At 36.3% G+C, this 15,183-nt stretch overlaps 1 protein-coding gene across 3 annotated transcripts in view; it reads left to right on the forward strand.

The window, feature by feature from the left end:
* Positions 1-11,798, forward strand: part of pax3b (paired box 3b) — a 102,266-nt gene extending 90,468 nt beyond the window's left edge. For all 3 annotated transcript variants that reach the window (XM_072255490.1, XM_072255488.1, XM_072255489.1), the window contains 2 exons: positions 9,907-10,153; positions 11,764-11,798. In XM_072255490.1, the coding sequence (XP_072111591.1) occupies positions 9,907-10,153; positions 11,764-11,798 (282 nt within the window). The remainder of the gene's footprint in view (positions 1-9,906; positions 10,154-11,763) is intronic.
* Positions 11,799-15,183: the final 3,385 nt, after the last annotated feature.

A 15,183-nucleotide genomic window follows, 5' to 3' on the forward strand; every position in this document is an offset into this window, starting at 1 on the left:
AATCTACAGGAGGATTGCTGGGAAGGTGGGGAATGGATTAGTCCAGCAATTGTTGCCTGTAAGTAAGTGTGAACACAGTGGGCAGGAGCACCACCATGTTGCATTCCTCGATGATTCTATGCCACTACTTGATCCTCTATGGAGCTCACATCAGCATTGTTACTAAGTTAGCCGAGCATTTGTTGAATCTGTGCCTCACTTCATCCATTACTAAAATCTAATTCCATACCTTTGTTATCTCTAGTTTTGACCAGTCAAGTGGTCTTCTGGCTGATTTCTATTATGTGCAGTTAAAAAATATTATCTCACTGCCTGACCTCCCATTTTCTTCGCTCCACATGTCTGTGGACACCTAAAAACTCTATCGCTAGTGTGCTAACTTAGAAGGTGTCCTGTTCACTCATCAAACACCTGATTGATAATCTAAATTAGCTGCTGCTTAAAAATGATCTTAAAATTAATATTTTCATCCTTGTTTTAAAATCTTTGCATGCTCCCAATGCTCCCTTTCTCTGTAGTCTCATTGAATTGTTTCAGCTGCTTAGATATCTATACTCCTTCCGGCCTCTTGATCATCTTTGAATTTAATCATTCTGTCACTGGTGGTCTTGCTTTCTATTCTCAAGACCCAAAGTTCTGGAATTCCTAATTCTTTTTGTCTCTTAAAAATCTTAAGTAAGGTTTTGTTCATATGTCTGAATGTCTACATCTATAATTCATGATCAATATTTGTAGCTGATGTTGCAATGGTGAATTACCTTGGATGTTTCTATGTTAAAGAATGCTTTATTTAGTTATAAGCTTGTTGACTTTGTTAAATCACACATATTAAAATGCAAGTTTTCCCAATTAATTTATAGTTGGAGCATCTCATGCATAATTCACATTAATTTAAGCCTTCGTGTTGGAGAGCATTCATTTTGAGAGGACTAGGTTATAAGAGCAAGAAATTAATGTTAAGACTTTATAAGGCATTGGTCAAACCACAGCTGAACAGTTTTGGGCCCCATATCTAAGCAAGGATATGTTGGGATTGGAGAGGGTCCAGAGGTTTATGAGAATTATCTCAGAAATGAAATGGTTAATGTGTGAGAAGTGTTTGATGGTTCTGGGCCTGTACTTGCTGGAGTTTAGAAGAATGAAGGGAGGTCTCATTGGATCCTACCAAATGTTGAAAGGCCGAGATAGAGTGGATGTAGGGAAGATTTTCCAGTGGTGGGATATTCTATAACCGGAGGGCACAGCTTCAGAATAGAAGGATGGCCGCTTACAGCAGAGGTGAGGAGGTATTTCTTTAAACAGAAAGGGGTGATTCAGTGGAATTCATTGCCACAGATGGCAGTGGAGGCCAAGTTATTGAGTACATATAAAGTGGAGGTTGATAGTTTCTTGATTAGTATGGGCATCAAATGTCATAGGAAGAAGGCATGAGAATGGGGTTGAGAGGGAAAATAAATCAGCCATGATCAAGTAATGAAGCAGTCTTGATGGCCCAATTGGGTTTTATCTGCTCCTGTGGCTTATGATCTCATGGTCCAGTAGTCTAACCTCCACTTCACCATTGGAACCAAATAGGCAGAGTTAAGCCCATCTGTTGACTGATATGCTTGCGGAGCATTCGTGCCTGTATCCAATGCAAGTTCCACTGGTGCTGATTCTTATATGATACACATACTGTATATTGTACTAAATGATTTAAAAATTGGTTCATCTCAAATAGCAATGGGGGAGCTATTGCATGATGTGATGTTATTCTGCTCAATTATCGATTAGAAATAATGCTGCAAAATAATAAACATGCCTATGTGCAAGGCATAAATTACAATTTATAAAACTCAGAATGTTATCCATTCCATTTAGTGAATAGATTGGGATTCACTGAGCTCATGTACACCTCTGTTACTGGTGCTAGTCACCTTGCACACCATATTGATGATGGCACTGGCATTCACAAAACTAATGTCTGTCAGACATGTGCAGAGCAGACAGATGATACTATTCAGTATGCAATGTAATTTGACCCTTCTATTGCCACTTTGGTTTTCAGAGTTCCAGCCGACAATTTTTCTTAATATTGCATGGCTGATATGCATTAAGCTTCAGGAAAGACTCCCACTCCACCTCCACTTCACCAGTCATCAACAGCTCCGGAGGGCGGTTGCTGACTAGTCTCTTCTTTCGACTTCCTTCACTGCCTGCAGCTATTTGAAAGTATTCCTTGCAGATCCAGAACAACTGTCCTACTTTCTACTTTCTCCACCAAGGACCCTAATTGCAAAACAAGATCTGTTTTTCCCCCTGCTGTAAGCTTCTTTACCATTTTTCGGGCCAAATTTGCTTCCTACATGTCTGCTATTATCTACTTCAGTTATAGTGCAACTCTCCATTAAAAGTAAAGGTTAGATTTACATCATACACGCTGAGTTGAACTTGTGCCAGTAACTATTGGTATTGGGCTCTCTTTAGTGGCGTGAAGTGAATGAACATTGCAGTCAGTACAGGCAGCACACAGTAGTCATTAAAAGAGCAGAGAACGCAAAAGTGTTCTCCTATCAGTATTACTGTAAACAAGCATGGTTCAATGGTCCAATCGCATTCCAAATCTTATTTATGTGGAGGGGATGGAAGTTCTATATCAAATCCCTTCCCCCAAATTATGAACTTTCCTTGCATTTGAAGATTGCCATGTTCCTATTTTCTATGTCAGAGATCTTTGCAATTCACTTTAAGTTACAATATCTATAAATTAATGATCATTCTTTTCTCTTTAGTATAACGGCACAATGTGCATTGTAGATTTCTGTGATTTCAGTCAGCATGTGACAGAATTATATCATAAAAATTATCTGGTTTTACTAAAAAATGCAGTTTAATTGCTATTAAATTGAAAATCAATTCACGTGTTTAGACTATTCAGTAGATTTTAATTTTGTTCACACTCATAAATTTCAATATGAATTTATGAATTAGTCTGGCTAGTTAATACCAAGATAAATGAGTTTTTGTTGTTTTAACTTTTCCTTCCAGTGAACATTAGTCGATGAAATAAAATTGTGTTTTTTTAGTAATTTCATCTAAGAAGGGTCAGGGGTCAAAAGTGTTGGGAAGTTTCCTTCTTGGATAGAAGCAGTAAAGACTGCACTGTCAATTGAATGCTTATGGCCTAAACTATGATCTCTGGAAGAATCAAAGCTGAAAACAATCAATTCTCTACTAAATTCATTTTTTACACATGGGCATTCATTGAATCATCTCTTTACTGATGGGAACATCCTGGTACCAGCAAGCTGGGGCTGGTTACTCTAGACTAGTCCTCCTTTCATTCAGTTCTTGCAGTATGATTTGGTGCAGACTAGTTCTGCCCTTCCTGTAACTCCATGCTTTAAAGTGAGAAGGTCACATTGAAATACCTTAACTGACACCCCATAGCCCCAGGATACTTTCTTTTTCTTGTTCTCAAAGAACCATGCAGAAATTACTAAAATCTAATTATTTTGCTGTTAATCAACTGCAGGTTGATTCCTGGAGCATTCTTATCGGCATTAAACCACTTGGGGCAGAAAACATTACTCAATAGACATTTAAGGATTTATCACAAATTTTCTAAAAAATTGATTTTCTGAATTTTTATGCTAAAATTTCTATTGGAAATCAATGCACGCTGTTAATTAATTCTGTATCACTATTATCAGTAATGGCTATCATTGGTAGATGGGCAATGTGATAAAACTGCACTGACAGGACCATGTATTGAGAACAGATTTAATCCTAATGATTTTGAAGACCAGATTGGGTAATGTTCTGCTTGAAAACCTGGGAATAAATATACAAAATAAATCTTTAATTCATTTCCCTCAAACTAGAATCTTGTACATAATTGAAAATCTAAGATTCTAAAATTGTTCAACACATTAAATAAAAAAATCAGTTCAAAAGTAATTCTCAGTGCATTTTTCCATCAACTCTAACTTTTTCTGTTCTCTTTTTGAAATCTTACTAGAATTGCGTAGTTGTCACTCTGAAGTACCTTATCTAATGTTCTGTGCACATGAGCCTAGACTGTGAACCTTAATAATTATTCTTTGTTGTATGTGTTTGTATGTATTTGCTGTGTTGTATTCTATACTTACTGATACAGCCAAATATATCAATTTTCCATTAATAATCAATGATTGGTTGGCTTCCAGGTACCTGACACATAACATGCACTGTCCCACTTTTTTGACTAGTTTGGTGACACAGAGAAAAAATATGTTGCACTACTGCCCTGCTGGGGTCACGCCGCTGGGCAATCAATGATTAAACATGAGATATTACTGACCATACTTCAAGTCTGAGAATGGCTCATTGATCCACTGAACTTGTTTCGGCAATAAAGCATCAAGAAAAACAACTGAGACTTTCCTGCAATAATGCTCTCATTATCTTGTGAAATTAATACCAATATCTGCATTAAATTATAGATGCAGAGACATCCAATGAGGATAGCCATTGATTCAGTCTTCCCCTACAGCCTGTGTTGTTTACAGCTTTCAACAGAGTCAAAGGAAATCAGTTTAATTGACGTAAACTTACAAATAAGACTTGCTTTAAAATACTGTTGATTGTTGCATATTGACTGTATTAAGTCATAATTATTCCTTAGCAAACCTCAATACCTTACAAATTGATTTTATGACTGTAGATTGTCATATCTTCACAGAAATGCTTCAAAAACTAATTGAGTTTAAACTAATAAGCTAAATAAATATTATTTGTTTATAAGAGCATGAAGATTATTGTTTAAATACATACAATGCAAATTAGACTACTGAATCTATATTGCATATTATTTTGGTTAACAGATGGGGAGAATCCCATTGCACTGATAGGGGTGTGGAGGAAGTCTTGTTAGGGCTGGAAAATTTTGGCTGTGTGGAAAAATTGAATAAGCTAGGTTGTTTTCTTTGGAAGTGAGGAGGATGAGAGGAAAATTAATTAAGATATGTAACATTATGCAGGGCCCAGATAAAATAATTAAAAGGACCTATTTCTCTTAACTTTAATTTAGACAGACTAACGGATATAGATTTAAATATGTGGTTTTAAGCTTGGAGGGGAGATAATGAAAACAGTTACATGAAGGAAGTGTTAGGGGTCTGCAACTCGTGCCTGAGCAGGCAGATGCACACATCAAATTTAAACAAATCTTGAATGTATACTTAAGTTCTGACCTGCAAGTATTGGAAATAAAATTAGCTTGGATAGCTCTTCTTCAATGCAGATATAATTGTGTGAATGTCTTCCATATGTGACATACATTTTCTCTACTGCTATGATACAATACCATAAACATATGCAAATTAACTTTACTTAGTACACAGTAAAAACTTTAAAAGTTTAATTAAAAACCATGCTTTTTTATGACTTGTAAAAGTTTTAAAATGTGACTGCCAGTTCATGTGGCTCAGTGAGATCACATTTGCTGGATGACAGGGATCTGAACTGATGCCCAACTGTCACTGACGTCAGAAATGAGGGTAGTCCATGCTTCATTTTTGGTCATTGTAGCAAGGCCATTAGAGTTGTTTGTCACTGTTCAGCTGAGGAATCAAACTGTCCTGATTCACAAAAGACTAATATGCAGGTACACTTGGTAATTAGGAAAGCTAACAGAATGTTATTGCTTATTTCTAGGGGAATTAAATACAAACGTACAGAGGTTTTTCCTATTATATAGGGCAATGGTAAGATTAGATCTGAAGAACTGTGTGCAGAATTGAATTCGTTCACAAAGCAAAAATGTTAATGTGTTGAAAGCATTTCAGAATTGCTTTACTAGACTAATACCTGGAATGGGCTGCTTGACTTATGAGAAAAGGTTGAACAGGATAAGTCTGCATGCACTGGAACATAGGAGGATGAAAGGGAACTTACAAGATCTCAAGGTGTTTTGATAATGTGGATGCGGAATGAATATTTCCTCTTCTGGCAGACTTCAGAACTGTGGTCACTATTTAAAATTATGTGGTCTCTCATTTAAGACAGTAATAAAACACATTTTTGTTCTTCCCTTGGAGCTCACGAGCCTTTGAAATTTTCTTCCTCCAAGGGCATTGGATGTAATGTTGATGAATATTTTAAAGCAAATGTAGATGAATATTTGGTAAAGAAGGATATGAATGATTACAATGAGTGGACAGGAATATGGAATTTAATCTACCATGAACCCTACCATGGTATTAAATGACAAAGCAAGTCTAAGGGCTGAGTGGCCTACTCCTGAATATAATTCTGATGCCGAGAAGCCCAGTGTTTTACTGTGAAGACTGGACCATTACAATTTAAGAGTACAAATCATTTCAAGGAATTTGATCCCTCTTCAGGAACAAAATTCTGATTCCGGTATGAAATTTCTACGTATAAAATCACTGCTTATTAACTGCTATGTATTTGGGAATCTGAAATTCAAGTGTGACACTTAAAATACACAATCTCACTCTGAGCATCAAAGCTATCTGTTTAATCCTCCACAAACTAAGTGTTAATCCTATATCAAAACTGTGCCTGGAAGGAACTGTAAAATTTTGAAGTTTAATCAATACTGTGTAAATATATAATTTTCTTCAGCATTCCTTTTCACATTTGGTTTACAGAATGATCCGAGTCTGTCGTGATGACTGAGCGTCATTTAGAGTAACTGGATCTGTAGTTGGTAGAAGGGCAAATTATTTTTTTTGCCTTACTTCAAATTAGAAACCAGACATATGATTAAAATATTGAATATGTTGATTTACAATATGCCATCTGAATGCTCAAGAGGCAAAGTTGTTTATTTACAGTATAGGAATCGAAATAACAGACTTACAAATGGAGACTGTGTTGCAAAATTTCATCAGAATCTATTTTCCTTACCTATTTTCCTGGCAGGTTTTTCCTTTACTATAACTGCCAGAAAATAATTATCTCTTAATAAATTACAGTGATGGACATTTAGGATCAAACATTGATATCTTCTGAGAAACAGGAAACTTTAAAATATTCAATCTTTTCTCTGGCATTCCTCCAAACATATTAAGAGTTTGCCTCTGGGCAGGTTTATACAATTGATAGAATACCATGACGCCTTAAGTTATAGAAATATTAAGTTGAGTATGTATCAAATTCCTCTTGAGAAAAAGTCGCATTGTCCCTTCAATAACAAAAAAAGAATTACCATTTAAAACTATTTTTGTGAGAATTTCACCTTTTCACTGTTACTTGATCTCAAAATTAGACCAGAGACGTAAATTGCCTTTGACAAGAAATTGCTCTTCACTATTATATTCAATATCTGGTTATAATTTGAGACAAAATTTATTTTGGATTGCTGATTTTTGTACTTGAGGAAGATGATATTGCACATATTTGTGTAAAAATAATGCATTATAACCTTACAAGAACCAACTGAGTGAAATTTGCAATAACAGGCGCCACTATTTTCCTTTTGGTGTTGTATATCTGAAACAAAGAGTGGTGTTAATAAATTAAAACTTCAAAATATTCAAGCAAAATATGAACATTCCAAAGACAGTAAATTAAATGACAGAAATTGTTCTTAACTGCAATTCAAAAATATCTTTGGGTAACCTTTATTAAATTATATCTGAGATATTCTGTATTGAAACATTAATCTGGCTAAAGTAGAGACTCTGTCTTAGCTTTAGTCACCTGAGGATGGTGGATGGGTTAGGGGATGAGTTTAAGGGTTCTGATGTGGAGAAGTCAAATGGACAAGATTGGTGGAGCAGTTTGCTTGTTCTTGTTCTTTCCTTGTGTTTGTGCCCGCTTCTGGCACAGTGACTTGGATACCTGTCTCACTCAAATGTGACTGTTTCCATATTAATGCATGTTCCACATGAGGATATGAGGAATTTCATGTATGAACAAGACTCATTCTTTTTATATTGATGCATATCTTAGTCTGGGCTATTACAAGAATCACCCCTTGTAATAATAATAAGAGAGGCACAGAGAGAATCTGTATTTACTGACAACTAACCTTTATTGTTTCAACTAAAAAGCATGTGGGTTCACAAGCTACTTGTGTGCACACCCACTAGAATTCCCTGACCTTCCATGAAGAGTCAATGAAGAGAAAAGGGATTACCCGGGAAAGCAGTCTACACTGGCCAGGCGTTCCTCGTGGCTCCGATTGCCATGTGTCCGTGGGGTCCTCTACTTCTGTGATGGTTGGTCCCTGGAGAGTTATCGCCATTACATATTTGCAGCTCCTGGCTCTTAGAATGTTCCTCATCCGCTGAGCTGATGAATCTGCATCCCATTGGCTCAAGGTCCTGACTTACCTGAATCACCTCCTTACTGGCTGTAGTCCAGGGCTACAACTAACATTGTTCTATATTTCTTCCACCCAGCCTTGTGCATTTGCATCTTTCAATTCTGACTGTCCAAACCGGTCAAATTAGGTGATCCAGACACTGAGTTTAACAAAATTACAGATTGCTTCTTCGATACGTCTGGCAATTTGCATAATAAATAGCTACACATCTGAGAATGGTCTCAGGTTTAGCAGGTCATTGCCTGAAGCTCCTTGTGTCCACATTCAATTGCTCTGATTAGATTATTCAAGGTTCACAAAATGGGTGGAAACAAAGACAATTGATTTGTCTGCTCCCCCTGTTCTTGATTTATTCAAATCCAATAACTTGTAGACTGTAGTTCTTTCTGGCCAACATCTCCCTCCTCTTGATCCAAAGGTATTTATCTTAGGAACTTTAACCTCCTGTCATTCAGTTAACTGGCCATAGGACTGCCATGGCATCCCAGCAGGTGTGCAACACTTCCAGGGCTAATTTTCCTGAATCTCCCTCTGTAGAATTGAGGTCGAATTTCACCTGCTGCTCTGAGCCCATAGTCATGGCCCATTTTTATGGGTCAGAGTAATTGTCTACCAGTGATGGACTCCTGACAGCACCAATGTAAGGAAATGGGGGTCCAAACGTGACCAGGAGGATCTCAGGCAATGTTGATATAGTATCACTGCATCATCACCAGAACATGGAAGCCACTTGAAAGGCATCAGAGGCTCTGAAGACTGCAATAACCCTCTAGGTTAGCTTCAGCAGGTAGGAAGAGGACTGGGCTGAAATGGCAGGATAACAAGTTACATCTGGACCTGCTCCCTCTGTCAGGAAATCTTTGTACTCAACACCGGTACCTGAGAGTAGACACCCAATGATGGTGGGAAGCAGCTAACTAGGATGAAATTACATCTAGAACTTGGGACTTGATTTCATTGGTTCCAATGTCAAATGCACAGAGAATTGGCTTCCTGTGGAGGCCTTGATTGTGGTCGGCAAGGAAGGGAAGTCATGCTTGTAACACAGAGACAGTATAAAGTTTAAGAGGCTAATTTGAAGTTGGAGAATGGGGGTAAATCAGGACCAGCGTATTGACTTTGTCCTGGTCCCAAAATAGTTGTTCTTTCACTTCTTGCTTAACCAAGATTTCATTAACATTATGTTTTAAATTAACTGAATTTGTTCCATTCCTTAGGGGTTTATTTCAGAGGTATGCAGTCTTAATGTAAATACATGTTACCACAGAGATGTTTACTTCTCAGTTTGTCCATTTTAGAAATTATTTCCTCCTATTCATTTCACTCCCATTGACCAAAAATTTAACATAGATTGGAGAAACATATCTTTTTGTTACTGTAGTTTGCTCGGTAATTAAAATTTATGCTCTATTTGTTCAATTCACAAGGAGTGCTTAGTGAGACCACATTCTTTTGGGATCACAACCCCAATGCTTATGATCAATGCAAAGACCTCTGAAAACACTATTCAAACAATATCTTAAAAATGCATTCAAAATTAAAAAATGGTCTTAGTATATTAGTAATGGTGTGACTTTGCATCTCTGCAGGTCATGGGACTCTTGGCAAATCCCGGTGGTGTTCCACATCAGCCACAAACTGACTACGCCCTATCACCACTAACTGGAGGTCTGGAACCATCTACTTCTGTTTCTGCCAGCTGTAGTCAGCGGCTAGACCCAATGAAACCTCTTGACACCTTGCCCACCTCCCAGTCATACTGTCCATCAACTTACAGTTCCTCAGGTTACAGCATGGATCCAGTGGCAGGATACCAGTATGGACAATATGGGCAAAGTAAGTGCCATGTCAACCTCAGCAATACGTTTAGCTATAAAAATGCATATCCGCCCCATCCTTCATCAATCTGTATCAAAATGTGTGACTCAGTATACAAACTCTGATTATGAATGTGAAATTCATCACAACTTTATTAGTCTTGTTTAAAATAAATAATGACAAAATATATTGCTCCTTTAGTTTGGTTTGGCACTTAGTGCAACATTCCAGCCAAATGCACAAGCAGGGCATGCAAAATGTAATAAAAAGAAAATGTACATTTGGTCAACATTTGCTTCCGAAGAACTACAATCAGAAGAGGGCCTATTACTAATGTAAATATATTACAGGATTAATGTTATATTTCATTTGAGGAACAAAAGAAGAAGTGACGTTTTTCTGTACTGTGCATTTCTGATATCTGAAAATGCAATGTCTTGCCCTATTATTTGGATAGCAGTCTCCATGTTGGATGTTACCACAGTCTGGCGAGGCTACAATCAGCATTTTTTCCCTTCAAGTTCTGTTAGACTGCCAAAAACCTATTATTATGAAAATACTTAATCTCATGGCTGTAATCATCTGTTTTACGAGCAAGCAGACAGATGGTACTTTATTTCTTATATTAGCTGGGATGTAGTTTTAATTAATGAATAAAGAACACTAACTGTTTAGTTGTCTATAGGCTGCCCTATTAGAACTTTGATACAAGTTTCTCCTAACATGGAATTAAAATCTCTCTAAAATGCCTACACTTTTATTACACTGATTAAAAGCATTAGATCAAATTCTATGATATTTGAACAATTGCTAAATGATTTAAAATAGACAGATCTACAAATCTATCAAGAGAATGCATGAAGAATTTGATGTGAACATATTATTCTATGTACTCAGTGAAATGCCAAACTTTTTAGTACACACTATTATTTTTGTACTTCTAAAAGTCGTAAAGGTGCTGCAATTGAAATATTAACGTTAATTAGTAAATCTTTCCACTTCAGGCTCCCTTTGTCTATAAGTATAAAGTTAAACAATCCGTGGCTGCAGTTAGTGTTACTATTGAATAAACGGAGAGATAGCGCAAATGAAACAAAACTTAATTTTGACAAGATGAGATTTTGTCTTAAGAGATCACTGGAAAGTCAATAAATTGAGTTAGATCATTAGATAACCAGTACAAAATATCCTGAAAAGGCATTGCCATGCACTTAAGAACTTCTGCCTATTTCTAACAGACTAAGTTAGTTGAAGGGCTGAGTTAAAGCACTCTATATAATTATCTTCAGTGCTGTCAGCAGCATCTTGATGTGATTAATTGCCAGGACCTAATATATGCTTGCCATTTATGTAGAACCTAAGGCCAAGGTCTGTCAAAAAATAAAGCACCACTGGAATGTCACTATTAAAAACACATGTTCTGAGAAAGGCCAAATCAGGCATCATCTTGGACAATGTTCTTGGATCCATGTGGTACTGTCAAACTTGTCCTAATATAAACAAAGTAACCCTTGTAGTTTTGGCAGGTCATGATTAGCCCTGACAACATTGTACCTGCATTTGACGTGGCCCCTTGCAACGATGTTGTCACAAGAAGCATTCCTAAGTTTCTTTTACTTCCATTACAGGTGCCTTTCATTATCTGAAGCCAGATATAGCATGAGTGAAAAAGTCCATAAAAGTTGAAACAACCCTTGTTCTGGACACACAAACATAATGGGACCATGGTGCCCACAACGGTTGGATCTGTTCCCCAGAAACAAACCAACATTTGTCTTTTTCCGATAATGGTTTTCACTTGTGATCATTGGTTGAGACCCATATTCTATGTTTTGATTTAAATAGTAGTGATACCTTAGTTTTGGCTCTTCTGTTGAGAGAAGATAAAGAAAATTCATCCCAAATAGTCATCCGTATTAAAGATATGCAGCAAGCATTCAGTAAATGTCCCAAATTGTGGAATTCCTCATGCATTAATTATCAACATATAGTTTCAGAAGGAATACAATGAAAAACTGATTTGGAAACACTCTGAGTATTGACAACTTAAATTACTCTTCAAATGGCCTGACTTCACAAACAGAAACAATATCATCTCAAAATTTCTTGTCCATTGATCTGTGGAGTATTCTCTGAAGTTTTACTTGGCTTTCAGATCTTGGCTGATAGTACCATAACTCTGCATGATAGCTACTTGTTGCTTTACTCCTCATTTACAAGTTACCAAAGCATCAAATGATATCCATGTAGTCAATGAAATCTCATTGGTTCCCAACAAATTTTGACATCCTGATGGCTTGGTCTCAAAATTAATAGGCTTCAATGATCACTGGAGGGTTGTTTCCTTATGTCAATAGATTTAAGAATTACAGCTGTGATATCAGAAGTAGAATCAATTATTTAAACTGTATTTTCAATTTTAAAAATGTAAATGTTTATCACAAGAACTCTGGTTTCTGATTCTGCTAATGAATGCGTCAAAATTACCCAAGTAAAGGACTAAGTAATAGGGTGGAATGATGTCTTTTAGTCAGAAGTAAATGGAGCTGTTTAAAGTTCTATAATTAGGTATACTATCAAAATGCATTCAATGCAAAAAAAACACAAAAGCAACAAACCAACTCCAGCTTTAGTAATGAAACTGCAATGTGCAATATTATGTACTTCTATATCTACCATGGTATTTCTTGAAGGTATTGTACTGTATTCTATATTTTCTTGATATTCTTGTAATATAATTGGTTGGCTATATATTTACTGACAGGTGTTTTGGGCATTGTTAACAATATACAAGATCTAAACAATATACATTCCATTGATATTGTACATAAAATTCTTCACAAAAGAATCTGATATGCAGAAAATGTGTGTAAGTTTATATCACAGACTGAAAACTATTTCTTGTTTCAATAAGTCTACAGGAAAGCTATGGATAGGTAGCTGGAATTTCAGAAATTGTTTATAATGGATTGTTACTGTCTTTCCACTAAATGCCTAAAACATAGTTGCAATTGGGATATTGTCATATTTTCACAAGTATGATTTCAGAATCACACAGCAAGTTTGATAGCTGGATGTTTATATATATCCGTAGGAGTTCGCAGAATCGTTTCCCATGACTTTGTCCATAAACTTAATTATGATCATTATATCAACCTGTTAAGTTGTTGCATTGCAACATAGACTTTCCTAGAGAGATCATTATTTATTCCTATATATTCAGCTATTTTAGAAATTAGCATGTATCTCATGATGTGTACATTTTTGCTTAGAATGTAGAAAAAATTAGATAATTACTGCCATTAAGTACAAAGATTAGATAATGTGACCTCTTCTGTCACATACTGGTTTTAAAAGGTGATGAAACTGAATGGAACTGAATGTTTTGTAGTGTCTGCCATCCATCCTTCTGTTTGTCATTTGACTGCAAAAATACAGCCTTGATGTAAAGATTCTCTTTCCTGTACAAACACAGTGAATATTTACTATTTATAATAAAAAATAAAACACTTAAGGAAAACAACTATCTGAATACGAGTTCCATTTATGACATATGGTTTCCAATTAACAATTTCCTACCTGAACCTCAGAAAGCAGCGATGTATGAAATCAGCAATAAAATCTGACCTCTGTTGGAGCAGAAGCTGCAAGCTTAAAACATTGTTGTTGTCTGTGGTGGTAATCTTGACTCCTATAGCCCAGAGCTGAAGATTTCTGTAATATCTCAGAGTGTGCCTTCACTATTACATAAGGATCACTGTTGTCAGTGTTTGGTCACTATTTATTAGCAAACGTGAATGTGTAACGGGGCTCTATATTCAAACTATACTTAACACTTTTAATTGCAGCAATGATATAGAACCTAAACTTTATAACTCCCTCTGCTAGGGATTTGGACCCCATGTGAATAAGGAAATCATTCACTAAAAGTTAACCACTAAAAGTTAAATTGGGATTAGTCCAAAAGAATTTTTGCAGTGTGCACACAAACTTGTAGTGCAGGCTGCATAAAATGCCACATTAATAAGGGCAATAGTGCACGGGCAGCAAGTACAAGCTGAAAATATGTAGATAAAGCAAATTATAGCATAAATCAGTTTATGTAATACTGATTACTCAACAGCACATTTAGTTTAAAGCCCATCTCTCCAGCTTACAGCATCTTTTAAATATGCACAACTGAACATATTCAGCAGGAAGGATGATCTTCTCTGTCCTTCCACCCACCTTAGATCTCAACAGTCTTATTTAAAAGGGATCATTAATTCCTCACATATTAATTCCTGCTGGATTTTTTTTTCTTGATATTGTGACTATGCAAGTGTTTATTGGTTTCTATAATTGACCAACATGCTGAATTGGCTACCGACTTCAATCTTCTGCGGAAGATCTAAAATAGGTGTGCCTTAGTGGAGGAGGCAGAGGATGTGAATGAGGAGGTGGGAGAATGAGGAGGGGCAATTGGAAGAGGAGGATGCAGGGGAATGGAAGAATAACTCTCAGTAGATACGCAGCCACACCCAGGATATGTTTGGAAGCAATCTCTTACTGACCACATTGAACAATAAAATGTGAGACACCTGTATTTCATAAAGAATGCACACAGAAATACGAAAACCAAAAAACCCTGCAGATGCTCAAAATCTAAAACAAAAACAGAAAATACTGGGTTGCCAGAAATATTGGAACATAGTAATCTACTATCTGTGGTGGCTGGAACTATTGGGGGGAGGGGGGCAAAAGTCCACATACAGATGAGTGATCAAAATAACAGTGGAAATAAATTTAGTTGACTGCAGCCTCTTGCAGACTGAATCTGGAATTCTTTACAATATCTCAAATTTAGCCTTTTATCGTTCTATTCTTTATTCAAAAGGAAAGGAAATTGAACTATTTTTTGCTAGAGACCAGTAACTAGAAAAATAAGGATCAATGACACTAACAGGGGATTTAACTCTGTTTCTCACCCTGAAGATGCTGCATGACCTGCTGAGTACTTCCTACTCTTAATTTCTCCATTCTTGATAATTGCAACACCATTTCCAGTT

The sequence above is a fragment of the Mobula birostris genome, chromosome 4, assembly GCF_030028105.1.
Source record: "Mobula birostris isolate sMobBir1 chromosome 4, sMobBir1.hap1, whole genome shotgun sequence".
Taxonomy (NCBI): Eukaryota; Metazoa; Chordata; class Chondrichthyes; order Myliobatiformes; family Myliobatidae; genus Mobula; species Mobula birostris.